The 22,518-nt window shown below is 38.3% G+C and overlaps 1 protein-coding gene across 1 annotated transcript in view; it reads right to left on the bottom strand.

The window, feature by feature from the left end:
• The window catches only part of homer3b (homer scaffold protein 3b), a 56,649-nt gene that overhangs the window by 21,035 nt on the left and 13,096 nt on the right, over nt 1-22,518 (bottom strand). Inside the window, exons 4-8 of the mRNA XM_075485685.1 lie at nt 12,713-12,869; nt 11,328-11,459; nt 10,752-10,859; nt 5,087-5,095; nt 127-263 (exon numbers count right to left, since the gene is read on the bottom strand). Coding sequence (XP_075341800.1) covers nt 127-263; nt 5,087-5,095; nt 10,752-10,859; nt 11,328-11,459; nt 12,713-12,869 — 543 coding nt within the window. The remainder of the gene's footprint in view (nt 1-126; nt 264-5,086; nt 5,096-10,751; nt 10,860-11,327; nt 11,460-12,712; nt 12,870-22,518) is intronic.

Genomic DNA, 22,518 nt, shown 5'->3' with positions numbered 1-22,518 from the left:
AGCACTTTGATTGCTAAACTGATTAACTTATAGAAAAAATATGAATTTATTGCTTCAGGTCTCTTTCAAACATGCTTCCAAAGCAGACGGGACAAAAAAAAAAAAAAAAAAAAAAATTGTCATTACCCTTCTGACAGCATCTTCTTGACCCTCTCCTTTTCAGCTGTCAGCTCCACTTCAGCACTCTTACTGCGAAACAGCTTTTCCTCTCCGGGCCCGTTGACTGTCAGCAGCGGCGGAGAATGACGTTCCTCCGACAGCTCCTGCAGCACAACAGGAGATAAGAACACAAATGGATTGTAGAGAAGAAATCAGAGCCAGATCTGTAACATGCCATCAGTTTCTGTCAGTACAAGAGCTTCTCAGAAAACTTTGAAAAAGTAATTGAGAATTAACAAACATCTATTTTACTGGCACTGGTATATAAAATAGGTGTTTTCTGGAAGTGTTTGGGATTATACTGTAAATTCTTATGACCTACACTGCAGTTCTATTCTATTCAGAGTTGATGCTCTACACAGCATATGACATCAAATGCAACAATATTCCTGAATACACACATAAAAAAAAAAAAAAGTATGGAGCCTGGATTTTATACAAGAGTATGATACATTAAATAACTATTTTTGGCTATTTTGGTTTAAAGTGCCCCGGGTCTCCTGGTGACTGGTCATTTCCCATCTTCATTCCAAGACCTGTCATTAGAACAAAACAGCTGAGACATGAGAGGAACGCCGGCCAGAGCTCAACCCACCAGTGCTTGATATTTCCCATCTGGGCTCCTGTAAGCAGGCCCTGACCACAGCGGGTAGCCATGTGTGCAGCCCAGCTGTTTTCGTCTTTATACAACCTCACAGATCTGACAGGACTCAACAGGAATAAACTGATGTACAATTTAAAAAATATTGGAATGAATGTGGTTTTGAAAATGTAGTATGATGATAAAATCATTTGAATGTTTTAGAAATGATAAGATTAATCAGTAATGTGTGATGACACAATCACGTACGTACGCTGGGGGTTAAACGTACGGTGCGTTTTTAAAATGGAGAAGCGGCTGTCAGTGGATCAGCTAAAAGAAAATTATTGATAATTGATAAGTTAGTCAGCTGTCTCAGCCACATGCATACAAGTCATCTCATTTTCATGCTGGAAAACACATCTGGCCGTGAGTTAATTGACAAAGCGAACACACTTGCCTTTGCCTATCCCGCTGACTTGGACAGCAATCTTGGAAATTAACTGATTCACTTCAGATCTTTCATCTGATCGGACGGACAGAATGTGCCTCCATCGAAACGGCTTAAAACAACACTTGATTGTGGATTACAGTCAACATTTCCTAATGTGTACATTGCCGTAAGACTGTATCTGACGCTTTCAGTCACAAACTGCGAGGGAGAGCTGTCATTTTCTGGATAAAAAAAAATTAACTTTGGACAAAAACAGTGTGTCACTCATGGCCATAGAGGCCGAAATAGTCAGAGACTTGGACTTTGGAGACTTAAATGACAGTAATTTTGTGTGCGTGTTGCCTGGTGTTGTTATGTGCGTAATGGGAAGAGCGCCTCTGCGCGCGCACTGTTTGTGTTTGTAGGCAGGGGCCCGTGGTCATGATAATCCGTCTATGCATATACTGCACATCTGGCAGGAAGTTAATGTGATATGAGGGTTCCAACTCAGTTCAAAAACACGGGAGGAATTTAGAGGTAATTTTGGAAATGGATTTTTGACATTAGTTTATCAGTTTTAATTACATTTATTAAGCTGTCAGTTTTAATCTATTTTTAAACAAAAATGAAAGTAGATAATGTCACCATCAGATGCTTTGTTGGGATAGGGCAGCAGGATAAAAAGAACTAAAGTTTAAAGATGAAATGTTTTCTCATGAAAACCAGCCATTTTAATTGATCAAAGTATCCTTAGTAACTTTAAGACCTTGAGTCAGTGTTGTGTCTAATGCTCCTTTTTGTTATAATGAATCAGGTCATGAATGAGAGAAAAGGGCAGGTGAGACAACCTGGGGAGAGTAGCTGGAGCTGGAAGAGACATGTGCTGTTGCTACAAATGTTCCCATTGCTTAGAAAATCCTTAGTTATCTTTTGTTTAATTCTGAACTTCTGAGCACTGTAATTATTTATAATCTGTAATTAATGGTGCTTTATCTTTCAAACACAGATTGTTTTTTATGTAGAGGTCAAACATTTTATCTCAGCCACCCAAGTGACTATCAGTGTAAAAAAACATTCCCACTGAAATCCTAGTAACAGACTAACTTGATGAAGCATTTCACATAAGAGAAATATACTTTAAAAGCAACATTTTTTTCAATGAGAAATATGAAAAATATGTCAGTTATTCATCCAAATATTGTGTTTGTTTGTCGAGACAGCAGTCTCTCTGCATGCATCGACCAGTTCTTCTTTGGTAATTTCACCTCAAACATTAAGCCAGATCATCCTCAAACTAATTTTGTAGCAGTGATTAGGGCTACAATGTAAATAACTGGTATTTCATAGTGACATCGTCTTACAAATTGATTGAACAGATCTGCGGCTAGAACACAATATCTAAAAATTTCAAGTTCTTTTATTGGAGATTTGTGTAAATAAATGCTAACTTCTGCAGCTGAAAGTCAGCATTTTTCCTTTTTTTTGCCATCATTAAGAGTAGCCTTCAGTGTGATGTGAAGCTTAAACACTGAATAGTGGTACAGATAACGATGAACTCTTCATCTTCCTCACATTTGAAAGAGACTGGATATAACATCACACAGATGGCTTAAATCCAGCCTGTTCCAACCAGTCTGCTTTGGTATTTTCCTTCCCTGCTGACCACAAAATTGCTGTTACACAGTTTTGTGAACTATTTTCCTTAATTAGAGGCTAAAGACTGGAATACTGTTTGATCGCCTTTTTAAAAGCGTGCAGATCATTTCTGAATCACCCCCTTTTCTTCTTTCTGCAAAATATAAAATAAACTCAAGTTGAACTTGTCAACTAGTAAGTCGCCTGCTGAATATTATAGCTCTGCACTTACTGTAGAAAGAGCTTTTTATAATTAATTTGAGCAAGCCTGACTGAACTCCCTTGAGAAAACAGTTCATTATCTGCATCTCAGCAGTGCTCAGTCTCTCCTCATGGACGGGTGCAGACTTAAAAAAAAAACAAAAAAACAAAAAAAACACTCAACCAACTCACGTTGATGAGATCCATGTCCAGAGGAATAAACACAAAAGTAAAAATAAAAATCTAAACTATAAAATAACTTCAGTCCGCCCCAAAGCGAACAGATCGGCCTTGTGTAACCCTGAATAATTCATATGACAGATCATGTTTAAGTCATAAATGGGATTACAAATTTACAGCAGTTTCTCCATATGTTGTTCCCTGATAGGCTGAGAGGATACAAGGCAAAGATATTGAAGCCAGCTAGTTAAAAAAGAAAAAAGAAAAATCCCAATTTTAACTTACATGTGTGTGTATATACTTCTCTAAGGAGATGAATGATATTAGGGAAGTATATCTAGGCAACGGTTTCAGAAAAGAGTTCAGCAGCATGTTGCCATACTTCTAACATCTTAAATAAAATATACAACACCAGTTAACATTCTGCAGCGTCCTCTCTTCTGTAGCTGAGTTTGCAAACTAAATTTGGTCTAAAGTCAACTCAGACCAGACTACAGACAAATTACTGAGCTTGATAGGCTCACATTAAGACTGACTATTGTCTTTCAGATTGTCTCTGTAGTGCTTTTAGATAGTGGCATTGAGTGTGTTTTCATACCTGCGAGAGCTGAGATGGATGAACACGTCCCATGATACATAGGGGAAGAAAAAAAGATGAGAAATACCAATTATACCAACAATACCAATTACTTTAATGACAATTATTCATCCCTATGTCTTGCATATATCTCATCTACACAACATTTTCACATTTAGATCGTTGGTTCAGGAGGACAAGAATTCATCATCTGGTTTGTTTTGAGTGAAATGAACAATAATTTTGAGACGAGTTGATTTAATCTGAAGCTCGAACAGTCAAAGACAGAAAACTGCATCAACAGGTGAAGAAGAGGTTCCACCCTCACTGTTTTCACTGATAGGTGATCCCTTTTAAAGACAGGAGAAGGGAGAGCTTAGCAACAAAACAAAGAAGGCACCAATACCACTGAATGAATACTTGTTTTTCAGTCCTTTATAATTAACCACATTACATTTAATGAAGACACCATATCGTTGTAAATGAAACCCCACAAAAGCATCTCTAACACTTTGCAGGAGAGAAAACTGTGCTGTATACTATATATTTTAAATATTAAGTAGCTTTCCGATGAGCTTCCCTCATGACATCTCTGCACCAGTGTTTGTCTTAAGTACATCTACACTGTTTACTTATTTATCCCAGTCCATTTTCTCCCTCAGCTCTATAAAACTTCTGTTTTTTGACCCGCTTTACTAATTTATGTCTACATGCATCTGCGCAGACCTTCCTTACCTGTCACATATACCACACACACACACACACACACACACACACACACACTCACACACAAAGACACACACGTACGTTCAACATTTTCCTTTCAACGCCATGTCTGTGGTTTGAAATATTAATAGCTGGCATTCCCGCTTGCCTCTGTTCCTACCTCTGCATAGATTCTAAACATGTATGGAGGGATATCTAAAGGAAAAAAAGCTCCAATCAGCAGGTACAAATAAAACAACTGTGACCTGTCGGAAGAAGCAAAGGGCCTCTGCTTCCTGCTGTGCTTATATTGTTTTTTTTTTTTTTTTTAAAACATCTACTCTGTAGTTCAGTGGTTTCCAGTCTCTTTTTGTCTTGCAAACCTTAGAGCACATTTAAGATGGATATCATTGAACAGTCATTAACTTTGTTAAAGCAAATATTTCTTCTTTCAAGACATAAATAAACTGATTATATTTGTGTTTAGACCTTCACTCTTCTGTCATTTGACTTAGAGACAACGTTTTATTGATTTCTTTAAGCGATGTATTCTGACTTATTCTCCTAATCAGACTACACTCTCAACCACAGTTCATATAATTTATTTCTGAGTTACATGTGAGAACTGATATGTGCAGTGCAGTGTAATTTATATATCAAAAAGGCCTGCACAATGCATTGTTTTAGCATTCGCATTACAATGTTGCAGAAGCTGTGATGAATGTGCAGTGTCAGACAGAATTGCTCAACAGTTTTTGTTTACAAATCATGGGCTTTGTTGCTATTGAGCAACATGCAGGCTCTGCATGCACACTGTACAGTAAGTACGGAAAAGGGGCTAAAACATAGAGGAGGAAAATTTGTTTGCAAAAAGAAATGCTAAGTCAGCAGTGTGGAAATATTCTTGGCTACAGTCAGGAAAAGGCTAATAGAGAAAAAAACAAAAAGTATTTGTTAGCAGAAGTTTGGACTTGTTGCCACAACAAAAATATTGTTAGATCATTGTGTGTATATATATAAATAAATACACACATATGTATAAATTCCCTAAACTAACTTTACTTATTCGATATTTCATCTGACATGTAATGACCTTATCACCTCTTATTAACCTCCTTGTGAATACTTATTGAAGTTATGGTCCATTGCAAAGCACCTGATGCATTCACGGTTAAGCACTTGATTATAATCCAGACCACAAGTAATTGAGCAATCTGTTTAAAAAAAAAAAAAAAAAAAAAAAAAAAAAAACTAAATCAATAAATGGGACTGTTTTCTGTAAATTTTCTATTTTTTTTCCCACTCATTTATCATTCTTCCTTTTCAGCTCACTGACTTCACCCTCTTCTCCATCTTTGAGCTCTGCAAACTGGGCTGAAAGCTGCAGCTTTACTACATGCAGATCCCCAGCTGCCACTCACATATCAGAGGCAGAGCATGCACTCTGTAGCCCGAGGCTGCAAAGATACAGCTCTGCCACACTGTAGACAGTTACTGACCGGGGCTGTTGATGAGCAGCTGATGATGCTATTTAGAGACATTTGAAAAAAATCTCAAGACAAAATAAACCAACAGGTCTGTGAGTTCGATGTGTTTCTCCTGAAAAATGTTGGGACATGACATTTTTGTCCTTCTGCTTCAGCACTGAATTCAAGCACTGCGAGTACTTTATTAAATATTTGTGCACTCTAAACACAAGTTATTCATTTGCTCACATAATGAAAATGTCCATGTGTCCATGTTTGTTCTCACATATTGGCAACTGTTTATAAAAGCTTAACAGCTTCAACTGAGCTCTTACCAGGCATTATAGCCATACTGTAGCACCCATCAATATTTGGCACAGTAGCTCAGAAATTCCTCACCCTCGTGAGCTCACAGCCCATAAGAGCATTGATTGGGTATTATTGCTCTATTGCCCAGATTCAGACAGCAGTATTGTGTTGTACAAGGAGCAGCGGTGAGCCAGTGGTGAATTAAGGTCTTTATATCCAGTTCTCTTATAATGGCTGAAATTTTCATTTATTCATTGCTGCTCCATCTAAGGACATTGTGGTGTTTCTGAATGCCCGTTTGTATGGTGTATGCAGTACGAGATAACATCCAGAAGCAGTTCTTCCCTGCCAACACGCAGAGGCAAGAAATCCATTTTGCACACGTGGAGTTGCCAGAAATGAAATATTAACACATAACATATGTGTGAAACAGAATCATCTGCTTTAAAATCCAGTTTGTGCTAACAATTTTGTCTTGTTCTCTTCACATTGTTTTTCTTTATGTGTTTGTACTGGTATATTTCCTTCACAATGAAGCACTTAATTGGGGCTTCCTGGTAGCTCGTCCACAGTTCCCCTTCCACATATGCACTAAAGAGAAGGAGGTTGTTCATGTGAGACAAGTTCTCACAGCTGCAAATACACAGGACTGGCACCTCGGTAGAGGATGTGATGCAAGAAGAAAGCTGAAGATTTTCTCCTTTTATAAAGAAAAAAATATTATTTTTTTTTAATCAAAGAGCATATCAAGGAATGCCATCTTATCTATAATAATGACTGGTATGTCCTTGTTACCAATACTATATATCACCATGTCTCCATTATTAATGAGAAAGTGGAAAACAATTTAAAAGCAGGCAGAAATCAAATATGCAGCAGCATACGTCACCACCACACACACACTCACCAGCTCACTGTGAATTCACTGGTCAGTTACTCGATGTACTCGCATGTTGGCTCTTTTCCAAACTTACTACCAGGGAGCTGGTTGCATGGCTTAAGTCCTCACAAAATCCAGACTGCCTGTTCCAAACATTTGCGCTCTGACATGCAACCCCACCCTGTCTGATGGTGGAAAAAGAGTGAGCCCATCATATAAAGGGGGTAATTCTCTTTAAGTGCAAGAATGCAAATAATAACTAGGATGGCATAAAATGATTATCTGTATATGTTTTGAATACAGCTCGGCACCTAACAGTTCGATATCTAAGCTGAAAAAGGAAGGCACGGGAATCTATTGTGCGTTTCCTCAACACTCTTGAACGTCTTCATCAATAATAATGATACGAGCCAGAGTAATTTCTGCAGCCATGTCTCATGCAGCTCCCCTCAAATTTATCTCTCGGGTTATTAGTCAGCTGATTTATTTTGATATGAAATAGTTTTTGACTGTCTCATAGTTGGGAGAGGCCTCCACCCCAAACTCTGTATCTGGACATTTGAGATGAAACCTTAACAAGAAAACATGAAAGCTGGGCTGACTTTTGACCATCTGATCTTGATTTATTTCTGTGCAGCTCAGTTCAGCATCAGTACACTGAGAAAAGCCTCATGATTGAAAACGTTATTTGCAAAAGGTTTGCCATTAAGTGTCACATAGAATATTGCTAATTTCTGCTCTGGTCTTCCTGTGGTGTTGACCTTCTCTGTGTTGATGCTCTGTGGTGTTGTATTCAGAAGTGTTTTCTCCAAGCCTCGCAAAATAAATAGCAGGGACAAACCATCGGCTCTTATCTGAGTGTCTCAGAGCTGAGCGGAGGTGGCCGCTGACAGCGTGACACGGCAGTCTCCCAGGCCTGCTGAGCAGTTCTTAAGAAAGACTTACACACAGTATACAAAAACAAAAGCATACACTGTTTTTAATTTATGTTGCTACGCCAACCAAACGCATTCAAATACTTGGCAGAAGTGACTAATAGGTTTGGCAGAGCAGCACTGAGCTCCAAATGTTTCCATGCCACTTAGTTTCCTTCATTTTTGCTAAATATAATCACAGCTTCCCAAACAGGGTGTCTTTCAGTTGTGTTGTTATGTTGATACTGCTCCAGTAAATATCCTTCTGTGTCTTGATTTCTTCGACAGTCTAAATATCACAGGGCAGCATGTTTTTTTTTGAGGGAGAAAAAGTCAAATCTTCCACTGCATTCAGACTTTCACTTGTCCACCTGAACCTTATCAAGTTCACTAAGAAACCACCGACACCGGCAGGATGAAGCTGGCCATTGTTCCTTCAGCAGCAGCCAGATTCCTTTCAATTATAGATGATTCAGCTCCCTCCCCTACTCTCCCCTCTTTATTCTCCATCATCCTCATCCCTCATTCTTATTTCTCTCAGTCCTTGTCATTACTGCCCCACCACACACCTTCAGCGCCAGCGTCTCTTACTGCCTCTCATCTCCATTTGTCATGCATGAAATCTTTTAATGGAGTTAACCCCAATGGGAGAATAATGGAGCAGCCAGATGGGGATTCTTCTAATCCCTCATGACTCTGTATATATATGGATATGGATATTACTGCTCTCCAATCACACTGACCCTGGGGTTAAAGAGGCCATTGTGTCAACTCATGTCAATCTATGTAAGCATTTTTACTCTCGGTGAAAGATTTAAAATTCTATTTCTTTGTCTAAACTGTAAGCAGCAGTGGGGTCTCCCTTGGTGATATCTGAACACAGCCAGCATTACAAAAAACATTGAGAATTTAGCTTTTTGCTTTTGCAATGCTAATTTTCTACATTGAAATAAAACTGTCCTACAATCAGACATTGTGAGATGAAGGACGCCGTTTCAGTCCAATGGACCTGAGATACTGAAGCAACGTTTATGATGATATACAGAGTAGAAGATACTGGAGTTTAATAAGCATTTCTAAATCTTTATGGCTTGGGCTTTCTTCCCACAGGTGCCACCAAATAGGTATCTGGGCATACTGGACGTTGGGTGAAAACCTGAGACTTTTTTTATTTGGGCCCTTCCCCTTTGAGCAGTTTTTGCAGAGCTGCTGTCCAGCTGAGGAGTGCTGCAACTGTATGGAAGAGTTGTTACCTTGTAGGGGGGTGTGACTGTACTGCAGAAACGTTTTCGATATGTGGCAAATGTCAGAGTAACCATGTAAAAACCTAGATGCAAGCATTCCAAGAAGAATAATGCATCATAACAAGATGAGCAGCATCACTCACTTGATCTGTCAGTGGTTTTAATGTTGTGGCATATCTGAGTTAGGCTCCTGTAAAATTCAATATTTCCTTCTGAGACTGAGATGAAAGACTGTCATAATTTGAGCCAACTTTAATTTCTCCCGGTCACCTGATGCGAGTCACTGCCCAAGGTGAATGTTGCACCGCAAGCATGATTAATAGGGTAACATAGATATAAGAAACTTTTAATAAAGACTTATTTCAGATTCATTAATATTATAATTTCACAACAATAAAAACTTCCAGGCCAACAACTTATGGCTTGCCATCTGGTTAGTGAAATAAAATTTAAAAAAAAAAACCTCACAGACACAATACCTCATGATAGGAACAACTTTTCAGCATCACTGGTTATAAAATCCCCAAGGCTTCCTGAAGCTAATCTTCCTAATCTTCTTCTAGATTTTATGATCAATGTGAAATATGTAGCTCCCACTCAGGATGAAATTACTTGCCAACTGAGTGATCTTTCATTTCTCTGTTTTTCTTATGTTTCCAAATAACTTTAAAATCAGTGGAAAAACTGGAATTCACTTGTCTTTATTTACCAATTGTACTGAGCATAGTCTATAAAATAGAAAATTGTAGACAAGAAAAAATGTATTTACTCACATCAGGCAGCGACTGACATCAGTAAAAATATAGAAAACCTGGCATTAAGGTTTTTCTATGTTTGTGCAGGGGAAGGGAAGGAAGAGTTTGCAGAAACTCTGTTGAAACAGACATGGGGTCTTCCAGCATTGCAACAGCCATAGTAGGATCACATGACAAAGATACAGGAAATTAATGTTTAGTTGGCCGTCCTGTGTCATAATGTCCCTGTTGATATCCCTGATGATGTACTCGAACTCTGCTTGCTGAAAATTGGTCAGTGGTAGCAAAAACAGCGACCACTGTTCAGAAATCAGTGAATCATTACATATTCTGTCGTCTTTTTCACCGTTATGAGTTCCCCATCCAGGTACTCACAGCATGAAGCCACACTTATGCACTCAAAATAACAAGAGTAAGCACTGAAAACACAGCTAATGTCTCAATTCATCATTTTTTTCCTCAGGAGAGTAAATGTACTGAATCAGGTAAGGTATGTTTGGCTATAAAATAGATTAATTTATTACTACATGAAAGTTCCAGTATTATTCACTTATTTTTGATGAACATTGAAGACTTTGATATTTTTGTCAGGTCAGTTTATACTCTAAGCAATAACTTTGGCTTTCTTTTTTGTTTTTTAAGTATATTTGAGTGTACAGATTGACAGATGGATTTCTTTCTTGGAGTTTTAGTGAAATACAACAGTGCTTCACCTGCGGAGCTGCAATATTGAGCACAGGGTTGGCCAGCTCAAACCTCTCCTGAGATTTCTCTCTGGCCAGACGAGCCGCCTCCTTCACCTCCTTAAACTGCTCCGCAAACTGTAGGTTGAGGGAGAGAAGAGACGGAAGTCAAAAACTCAGCAACAAATATAATCTTGTATAAACCTCCCTCTACATTTGAACACTTCTTTACCACGCAGCTTCATTTCATAGAGTCATATCAGGAATATTTCATTAAATCATTGCTCAAGTAACGTGATATCTGACCACTTTATAGGGTAATGTTAGATGTGATGTACATCAAGCTTCATTGAGCCATTACTTTTTCTTTGATGGGAAAACAGCAAGGCTGAAATCTTGTAGATAAATTCATGTCACTAAAGGAATCCTCTTGAAGTATAAGTACCTTGTGTATTCTGGACATGCAAAGTTGACTTAAAAACTATTTGAATGCATGAGGTTCTTAACGAACAGTTTTGTTTTTGTTTTTAAATGCCATTACTATCCTCCTGAAAGAGTTCAGTACTTTGGTTTAGTGTTGCCAGTGTTTGTGTTAGTCGCGTTTACCTGCTGCAGCTGCTGCTCTGTGGAGAAGCCCAGGCCATAAACAGTGTTGGCCCGGCTGTCTGCCCACTGACCAAACTTCTGGGAGGTTTTGGTGAAAGTCATATTGGGGGTGATGGTGCTGTTGATGATGGCCTGACACCACAGAGAGTACAAGTGATAAATGACAGGACTTAAGATGAGGAAAAGGATCCCTGTAGGAGGGAAGAGAGTGATGAATTTACATGTTTTCTTTTAAAAATTACATGATGCAGCACAGAAATACAGTAAATGATAATCTACACATGATGAATGGTAAAATAACCCCAAACATAAATCTGAGATCTTGACACCGCTTCCCATCAGGCTTTTCATGTCACATAAATCCAAATTTTTAAGTAACTACAGCAGCAGTGATGTGAGTCAAGGTACATTGCCTTCCTGTTGACATGTGCTGGCATACTGCCTCGTTTAATTCAGACAACTATTTTCAAGGACAAAGAATTCACAATACACAGAATGAACCAGCAAGGATATGAATAATAACCATCACCTTTAAATGTCAAACTCATTACAGTCGACTGATATTTTTCATAAGACCTTTCTTGACCAGCAAATATGCTGATTGCCCTTCAGGAGGCCACATTCACTGTGCACCAGCTCATCACAATAAACAGGATAATGTGTGAGCACCTTCCATTTTTTTCACATGCAAATGAGCAACCCCCCATTGAATCAGAAGAGGCTTTTGAGGTTACTTGCAGGTAAATATCCGTAATGAAGGTCTATTGGAGAGCAGGAGATAGAGACTAACCAGGACACAGAAAGAGTGCTCAGAGAAAAAGCTTGTTGTGTTGTATGAAGAGCTGTTCAGCAACATTCCCAAGTTAACAGCCAGATCAGGTGGGTTTGTTGCCAAATTATTTCTTTAGTCCCTTCTCCAAAAGCCTCCAGCCTCATGGGGACAAACTAGAATATGAATCTCCACAAATGAAGAGCCCCCTCACCAATTTAATACTAGTACCAAACTAGCATGGAATGGATGAAAGCGTGACTTTCATGCATTCCATTTCCATTTCATGCTTGCTTTATGAGTAGAAATGGAATAATAAATACAAATATTATTTCGATTGCTTTGGGAAAAAAAAACAACTTCTTTTTGAAGAAAAAAAAAGTCCAATGGGCTCCTTCTCTGATGTGCCTTCTGACAAATGAAAAGCCTTTGACACCAACTGGCCCCCCTGTGAGACTCCATAAACCTCACAGGCTGCACACACAACATGTCTCAGTATACTTGAGGAATGTATGATGAAGTGAACATGCTGAAGACGTCAAACACGTCTGCGAATGCACATGCAACCTCAGGTGCATCTTATGGCTGAATATGTATTTCTGTGCTGGGCTCCCACCTTAGTCCCGCCCACACTGATGATGCGGTAGACGCTGCGGCTGGCATCAAAGAAGAAAGACACGGTGACGGCATGTTTGCTGGCTGGCAGCCAGTTGCGTTTGGTGGCCGGGTCAATCTGGAAGACATGAGCTCTGGCACTGAAGATGGGCTGCTCCCTTCAAAGTACATGAGAGGAAACCAGAATAAATCAACATAAACTTACTGATGATTTGGTGTCACATTGAATCACAAAACTCTACAGCAGACAGGTTCACCAATATGATCTAACTGTGGGCTTTTGGATGTCTGTTTATAGCATTCATTTGCATGTTTAGTGTCATACAGGGGCCTGGTGGTGATCTCCAACCCAATTTAACTACGTGCATTTGCATAATGAATATGTACAGAACAAATAAGGGGACAGAGCTTAAGAAACTATGTTCAAACAAAGAGCACGATCTTCATTTTCCATCGTCTTTCGTGCCCGTCTGTTTAAAGTGCAGCCACTTTATTAAAAACATTGATATACATAAAACTGCAAAAGCCTTATTTCTTAGGTAAACACACAAACACGAAGACAGCATTTTGTACAAGAAAACCTAATTACTACATGGTTACGACCAGTTTAGTTTAAGCAAACAACAGCGATGGATATCTATTTTTCAGGCTATAAACTAAATTTTTAAATAAATGTAATTGTGTGTCATTTGCTTTGTTAGTTTAACTGTTACTTCATTGTTTCCAGGTGGCTAAGAATTCATTGATTATTATTCATAGTAAATCAAACTTTTTGCATTATTCAAACATAAACAGTTTACCAACAACTTGACTTATCACACCCTAAAATGCAATATAAGGGGCCAAAATGTTCCTTCTAATCTTGTTTCAAACATTTTTCCCCTCCCAGCATTGCATCTTGTTGTGTATGTATCACCTTTAAGACATTCAATCGTGTTCTTTTCCATTATTGTTCACTTATTATTGTCCTAAGAGTGAAGGCATTCTCCTCTAAAGTAGAAATCTCCCAGATAATGACTTCTGTATTAATATAATTGTAACTTTTTTTTAATTGAACTAAAACTTATTTCAGCAACAGTTTCTCTCTTAAAAAAAAAAAAAAAAAAAACTTCTATTCTCATTTTGTCATGAGGCTCAGAAACAAGAAACCATTTGCAACTAGAAAAGAGTTCAGATCATACATCCTCTGCATGGATCAGTGCCCTAATTTCTTAAGCCTGTGATCTCGATCAGTACAAGATTATAATTGGTTTTGCCTTTCCCATTGCTCCACCTCTGCATCAAAGGTTTGGAACTTGGCTCGATAGTTTTTGCATAATTGTGCTTACAGACAAAGGGCCTGGGCTCTGTCTGTTCTTTTAAAGTCTCAAGGAGAAAGAAATTAAAAGATCGGGAATGAGTATGAAGTTGTTTTAGAAAACAAACAATACGGTAAATTCTGCTTATGAAAGATTAAACAAATTGAAAACATAACAAGAACGAATATCTGCTGGAACGCACCTGCCTTTCCTATATTGTGCCATCAATCACTCTGCACCACAAGTCATTTTCATCAGGAGGCTAAATAAATCACCGTCAATCTGAACTCTTCATCTCACATCAAGCCAAACAAATCTGCCTGCATGAGACCCTCCTCACTGAGCCAGTTTCTCATAGATGGGTAAACTTTGAAGGGTCAGGATAAAAGTGTTGGAGTTGTGGCCTAATTCTAATAGGTTTTGATGTCTTTATTTATTCAATACTCCCATAGTTCCAAGACTTTGTTTGTTTTTTTTAATAATTATTCTTTCAATTATTTATATTTTCCTTGGCTCATCCAGCCCTCATACAAAGCCAGTGCTTTTATTCGATACATTCACATTTCACATTCACATTCATTCACCAATGGACGCGTCGGTACGCAAAATGGGGTTCAGTTCAGGTCATTTTCCTTTTAAGATATGGTCCATGATTTTCAAAAATAATTTAAAATAATCTTTTGTCAGACCAAAAGATATTTTTCTAACTTCAACCCAGTCAATAGTAAACAAGAACTGGTTCAGAGAAGGCAGGTGCATTTCTGGATCCTTGTTTATTTATATATTTTTTTTCTTTTGCATGGTGGAGTTTTAACTTGCATTTGTGGATTGAGTCATAAGCAGTGTTCACGTTGTCACTTGTCAGTAATGTTTAAAAAAAAGCACGGGTAGGGATTTCCACCACAGAATCATTTTTGTATTATACAGAAATGCCTTAGGCCCCAAAAGTTACTGCCAAATTATTTACGATTTTCTGTTGAAATACATACTGTAAGCCTTAATGTAATTAACTATTTACAGTCTTTCAGAGAGAAGTAAAACCCTCCCTATTTTTAGCTTTGATGGATTAGCCCCTGAAAGGTTTGTTTTTCACCCAAACTTGCATCCCTACTTCTATTTTTTCAAAATTGCACTTAAATATTCATATATGTGAGAGAATTTTCAGAGATAACAATGAGCTTATGATAACAATAATCCATTTGCTGTTTTATGGGAAAATAAGGCCAAAAGTGGTCCAAATATTCACTGCAATGTTTCTGAACTACACAATACTTTATAGATAAAAACAGAATTATCCGATTGAGAAAACCCTTTTTGACACTCTGATTAAAGCCTGAAGTCTGAGATCATTAGAATATAATTTTTGTTTTCCCAAGTCCTTGGGGGTCATTGAAGATTTCCTAATGTAGGAATGTTATCAGTGCAAAGCAAATTATTTCCTAAGTAGCCATTCTGGTCTCTGTAAAGACAAACTACATACACTCATTATGTAGGTGGGGGGAAGCTCACAGGACAATAAGGGTCCACATTCATGCAACATTACACAGATAATAGAGTTTGCACAATGTTAATGTATGCACTAAGCCATTTCACCTCATGCCAATTATATGCCAACAATGAGGATAATGTGTACTGGGAGGAGGCTCTGGTCTTTGTATAAGAAAAGAGAAACAACCACTTATATAGGTCAGCACAGCTATGAAGAATTATTCTGGCTGGATTTGGTTGGAATTACTGAACATTTGCATGAAAACAATAGTCATTATTGTTTCTGCACAGATTGCTGAAGCTACAGTTGACAATAAACAATAGCACCACAGCCCATGAGGCGTATTTAGGTGGTGGTGTCATTCGGGTCCAGGATAGCTGCAACTACAGATACAATGAATATTCCTAACTTCACCAAATGCAGCTTCTATGAACTTTCTGACATGGGTTTACCAGACAAAAATGAAAAATAAAGGCTTTTTATTAAGTTTTCTTCTTTTGCTGCAGGAGTAGCAGATAAAGTCTCATATGTTTATGTGTAATTGTGTGTAGTTAATAAATTAAGTACATTGATAAAGATAAAGTAAAATTAATGACTTGCTGGCAATGGCAAATCAATTAATATGAGCTTGAAAAAGGTTTAATGTAATGTTGTTTTGGATTGCTTTAGATTTTCCAAATATGCTTACAGATGTATTATAAGTACATATCAAAATACATATAAATGACAAGGATAAGTACATACCCATGTACTGTATGTAAACATTTTGTTGGGTTTTCACTATGAATGTCTTTTATATCAAACACAACCAAATGACTATAAATATGTATAAACAGTTTTTTGAAAAAAGTTTGTTGGGGATGTTAAGAGTAAAAAACTAGGGTATTCTTTCTTTAAATGTTAGATTTCCAGAAGAAGTCGCAATGTCGAGACTAAAGATGAAATGCTTTTTTGACAATAAAGCCAAAAAGTCAGGAATAAATTCAACTCCACTGGGTCAATTTGGTCTATTAGATCAAGTAAAGAGAGAGACTGAGCAAGACTGAGACTCAGCTCAAGCATCTGTGTTTATGGGCAAAAAAGAAGACTTTTCCTTGTTGCTTAAACTAAAGTAGAGTTTAATCAGTTCATTTATGTTTTATTCTTATAATATCAACTGGATCCATGACATTTGGGCTTTAGTGAATAATAATTTTCAAAATAATAAAATATCTTGCTTTCATTATACCATGGTCTTCGGCCGGAAAAGGGTGGAATGCTCTCTCCGGGTCGGGAATGAGATCCTTCCCCAAGTGGAGGAGTTCAAGTATCTCGGGGTCTTGTTCACGAGTGAGGGACGAATGGAGCAGGAGATTGACAGACGGATCAGTGCGGCGTCTGCAGTGATGCGGGCTCTGCACCGGCCCGTCGTGGTGAAGAAGGAGCTGAGCCAGAAGGCGAAGCTCTCGATTTACCGGTCAATCTATGTTCCTACCCTCACCTATGGTCACGAGCTGTGGGTAGTGACCGAAAGAACGAGATCGCGAATACAAGCGGCCTAAATGAGTTTCCTCCGCAGGGTGTCTGGGCTCTCCCTTAGAGATAGGGTGAGAAGCTCGGTCATCCGGGAGGGGCTCGGAGTAGAACCGCTGCTCCTCCGCATCGAGAGGAGTCAGATGAGGTGGCTCGGGCATCTAGTGAGAATGCCTCCTGGACGCCTCCCCGGTGAGGTGTTCCGGGCCCGTCCCACTGGGAGGAGGCCCCGGGGGGAAGACCCAGGACACGTTGGAGAGACTATGTTTCTCGGCTGGCCTGGGAACGCCTCGGGGTCCCCCCGGAAGAGCTGGAGGAAGTGGCCAGGGACAGGGACGTCTGGGTCTCTTTGCTCAAGCTGCTGCCCCCGCGACCCGATCCCCGGACCAGCGGAAGATAATGGATGGATGGATGGATGGATGGATGGATGGATGGATGGATGGCTTTCATTATTTGTCTTGAAAAAGTGGCCCCTTTACTCTATCATAAGAAAATAAGATAGAGCAATACTCAGTACATTTGTAAATTTGATCACAGTGAAACACAGAAGCCGTAGAGCTGCTGCCTGTCCCTTCAGGTTGCATTGCACTTGGCACAACAGCCTATATGTGAAGATAGCACCAGCGCATCAGTAGGCTAAAAAAAAGTAATAAACATGTTTTTGGCTGCCTCCTGCTGTGAAGCTCAGCCATTCACAGCAATAAAAAGTGGGAATAAATTGAAAGTTTAATCCTATTTGAAAATAATAATAATAATATTAATAATAATAATAATAATAATATTAATAATAATAATAATAATAATAATAATAAAACCAAACACAAGCAGGGTGTTTGTCTTTCTATGCAGTTGTCTCTTTCAACCATTCCACCACTAAATTCCCACATCAACTGAACCATGAACAGACTTAATAAGACTCAATAAAAACAAATCATCAGGCTGCATGAGAAATAACCAAGACATTAAGGCAATAAGCCAATAAGCAAAAAATAAAGAAATAAATAATCACTATCCAAGCACAGTTGTTTCTGGCAGGATTTCCCCTCTATCAGGTTCTCATCTTCATGTGAAATTATGACTGACTGCAAATCAGCCGTCACAGTGGATCAGAAGAAATTAAAGTCCCATAGTTCATTCAGTCCAGTATCGACATTTCTGTGAAAGGCCCATCGAGCTAGTCAGCTCAGACAGGAAGCATCATGTTGACGCTTGATAATATGAACAGATTAAGAGGTGATTAAAGTGCTCCCGAGGTGAGCACAAATGCTGCACCACAGCTCGTCACAGAGGTCTTGTCTAAATGAATGCAGAGCATGTAAAAATGTACACACACCTAATCCAATTCTAATGAATGTGTGTAACTTTTAATTAAATCAGGTGCTGTGAGATAGAGGAGCCTTGCTCTACTGTGTGACAGCAGCTCAACAACAAGCGTGCAGAGAGTACAAACTATATCACCTTCAGGATGAAAGAAAAATAACACTGATTATTTAACACTGTGGAACAGCACAAATCACACGGAATATTTCAAAATCTGGTTCAGATTGTTCCACTAATTCAGACACAGGTTCAAGTTGTGTTTTTTGCCTGCAGTTTTTTGCAGTTATGGTGCAGAGTCAAGGCTTGATTTTGGTTTCTTTTGGAAGCTAACAGTCCAAAAAGACTGACATGATGTCTTTAGGATCACACCAACCTGACGTCAGAAACACACCTCTTCTTAAATGAATGGCTAGGCATTTAAGCAGCTTGGCATGACACACAGGCCGGCACACAGCAGGAAGTGGCTCAGTCTGTCCGTGTAGCTGTTAGTTTGCCAATCCCTGGCAGTGTGATTTAAACTGTGTTGTTTGCCAGCTCGTCCTCGCATCTAAAACTCATCTCCATCCATCTCAGCCATCTTGTTTCATTCTGGATGACTATTCCCAGGAGCCGACTGCAAGTGAGTGGCCAGGATTTTAGGAGGTAACAGAGTTTCAGAGCTGAACACCTATCAAAGCTTGTATATAGACACAGTGTCCCACTGTAACTGAAATTCAAGGAAAAATTCCTTCAGCAGAATTTCAAAATGTCTTGACAAAGAGAACTGACTAATCTAAAAGAGACATTGACTCGGGGGCGAGGTTGATCAGTGCACTCTATACAGAACCTTTGGCACTGTGTAACTGCATTGAAAATACACTGAGACTGAACTTGAAATAATACACTATTGAAGGATTTTCACTGACTATTGTGTGTTCTTAGTTACATTGCTGCTGGCTTTGCTATTTTGAAGTGAGCACATGCTGCTAGCTGTAAGGGTTGGTACTCTATTTGTGGGATTAAGTCTTTTGTAGTGATTCATAGATGGTTGTAAAAAAAATTTTTGAAATTGTCACGCTTAGACTCTGACTGGCACCCCTAATAATTTACCAACAGAACCAATTTAAGAGTTACTGGGACCTATGTAAAATTATATGTCTGAAAAGCATGTTAAATGATTACAGTTGCAAACTTTTAAGTACAAAATGAGATCAGTTCATAGCTTGATGCCTTTCCATCTCCCAATCCAAATTTTATAACAAAAATGAGTATTCAACACAGCTTCGGCACTCAAACAGCTACACACAGTAAAAAAAAAAAAAAAAGTGTTGCTCTTTGTCCAATATTTCCTCCCAATATTTATTATCATCACAATGACTGCATGTCTACACTATGCCCATATGTGTAAATTTAGTTTTGATGTGGGTTGTGCCAAACTTTAACCTCAAAAACTCTCAAAAAGATTTCCAGAATAGTTGTTTCTTACACAAATGTTACAAATGCAAAGTATACATAACAATTTTAAGAATCTTATTGATTATTCAAGGCATTAGTGCTCAACAAGTTAATTTATAGCCAACTCAGTGTATGTGCAGCAGCAGTGGGTCATGCACTTTCTTGAAACATGAAAGGCTAGAGTAGCCTGTAGACTTTACATGGAAGCGCCCATCGTATCAAGTGACGGGTCAATCAAAAATTACGAAGTCTGGCCATACAGTATTTCATCATAATATCAATATTGTTTTTATACAAACTAATCTTACAAGGAAGAACACATGAAAGATCAGGTACACCTGCTGGTTTATTTGAAATGATGCAACAGCAATCTGTGGGAATATACTGAAGAAACTATTTTCTTTTAGGAAAAAGTTTTACAGAACAGGATTGTTGGGAGGCTTGTAAATAGATTTGAAAAAAAAAAAAAAGACAGTTTCTGTTGGGAAAATATCAATCAGGGAATTACCAAGAACTTTCTATGTTAATATTGTAATTTTTGTTTGAATTTTGTTGACAATCATGTCTACGAAAGAGTTAAACTCAGGGTCACGGGGGGGCAGGAGCCTATCCCAGCTGTCATTAGGCGAGAGGAAAGGTACACCCTGGATCCTGGATTTGATCAGTATTTTAACATCAACGTTTATGCTGATGGCGTAATTTTGTTTCTGGATACCAAAGCACCTATCTGGATAAAGCATCCATCTATAAACATGTATCCAAATTCAACTTTAAATGGTTAAATCAATGGAGAATGATCTGCTGAGAGGAATTTGTCTCAATAGACTAAATCAACAACAAGTACACTTGCTCTCTGCAATGCAAAGCTATTTTCATACTTGTTTATTGTAAATGTCCTAACTAAAATGCAGTATACAACAGTTAATATATATCCTCGATGTGTGTCCTCATCCTGGAAAACCGTTGAATGGAAAACACATTCAGTCTTTAATTCATTTAATGGATTTCAAATCTGTCAGAACTGAAGTAAAGTTCAAATGTAAAGGTCAGAGTGCTCAGTAATGTGGTGGTGAGGGCATATACAACTGTAACAGCCATCTCTATTCTTCATTTCCTGTCTGCATCTCCACTTGAGCTATCCAATAACAGGTCAAAATGTCAAAATGGTAATAAACAACATATAGATCCACAGTTAAGCTATTTATGGCCTGGTAGTGTAACGTAATTCAGATCTTAACCGCTAACAAGACGTAACTATACACTCTAGTGTATACTTATCTATTCATTACTGCATTCTATCAAAAATAATCTTTTCATGATATCTGCATTTTATAACTGCAGAAAATTTACGAGTGCAATCATTTTCTTTACTTGAGTGAAATACAGCAACTGAATAAATGTAGTTAACTGCTGCTTTGTGACCGTACAGCGGTCTGCTGATGACCCAACTCCTGCTGCAAGCCAGAGACCTCAATATGGAAAAAGGTTATGCACATCAATTATTGTTCATCTTTTCCAGGTCATATATATATACGGCCATCCATCCCTCCCCCTCATCCTCTATGCATGAGTGAACCGTGTTCAGACTACACTTCAGTAATTTAAGGGGTCAAAAACATGCACTAAGCATTGCATCATTCAGTTTTTTCAAAGCACCTGCATACTTCTCACAGAACTCTGCAGAACGGCTACAAAAGCGACCTCTTCTCCTCATATGAGTGGTCGAACCTGGAAACTCCCACTTTATGTTTTCAGTTATTAGGTTCAATCATTAAAATGACTTTGTAATGGTTACAGTATGATCGTGGTTTGGCTGACAACAGAACCCTTGAGAAGCTGCCAACTGAGAGGAAACACTACCATTAAAACAAATCCGACATGATGGTCCTCCCTGTGGAGATGTCGCAAGACGACATGTGGTGTTCAAGCCAAGACAAAACATGGGATTTACAGGGTATTCTCAACTAGACTGTAGGGCTGGGCAGTATGACCTAGAAAGAAAATACCCAACTCGATTTTCCATCTTGATCAATTTGTTTCCTTTTTAAAACAAGGGACTACTTAAACAAATTTTTGTTTTTATTTTGACAATAAAATGAAAGAAAAGCAAAGTTATTTTCCCTTCTGGGGTCAATAAATTTAACAAAATTCTCCTTTGGGTTTAAAGTGCAAACAAACAAGCCTAGAAATATGCTTGCTAAAAAAGAAAAAAAAACAATGATCCAATTTTCATGGATAGAATCGTTCCCCATTTTGAAAATACACCTTATATAACCTTATATAATGTGCCGATCTCTGACAGCAACACAGCGCATGTTCAAATTCAGGTCAGCTTTTGATAGTACTTCCACTTAACAAGACAGATTGGATGCCATAACAAAAATATGTAATCTCCCCATTTATAAACATAACTATGGTAAAATTGAATAATTTGGCAGATAAAAGGTGCCTCGTGCAGACATATGTGGTGGAAGTTGACGAGAAAATTGATGCCCCCCCAAAAAAAACATCTTAAACCGCAAATTGCAGGCTTGGGAGTAAAACTGGCTTGTTTCATTTCTGATAACTACAGAGTTAAAATTCAATAAAGCACCAACATCCTAACAAGCAGATGATGAGATCTGTTACCAGAGCAATAACAAGCCAGAATTTTATTAAATAACATCCTTTGTGCATTGTGAGCATGCTAAGGTAAAAGGACTGAAATGTCCCCAAAATGTCAAATATCAGACCCAACCGTCTACAACACAACAG

This window comes from Odontesthes bonariensis, chromosome 15 (assembly GCF_027942865.1).
Source record: "Odontesthes bonariensis isolate fOdoBon6 chromosome 15, fOdoBon6.hap1, whole genome shotgun sequence".
Taxonomy (NCBI): domain Eukaryota; kingdom Metazoa; phylum Chordata; class Actinopteri; order Atheriniformes; family Atherinopsidae; genus Odontesthes; species Odontesthes bonariensis.
The sequence above is the reverse complement of the archived record's forward strand: the minus strand, read 5'-3'. Positions and strand labels throughout refer to the sequence as shown.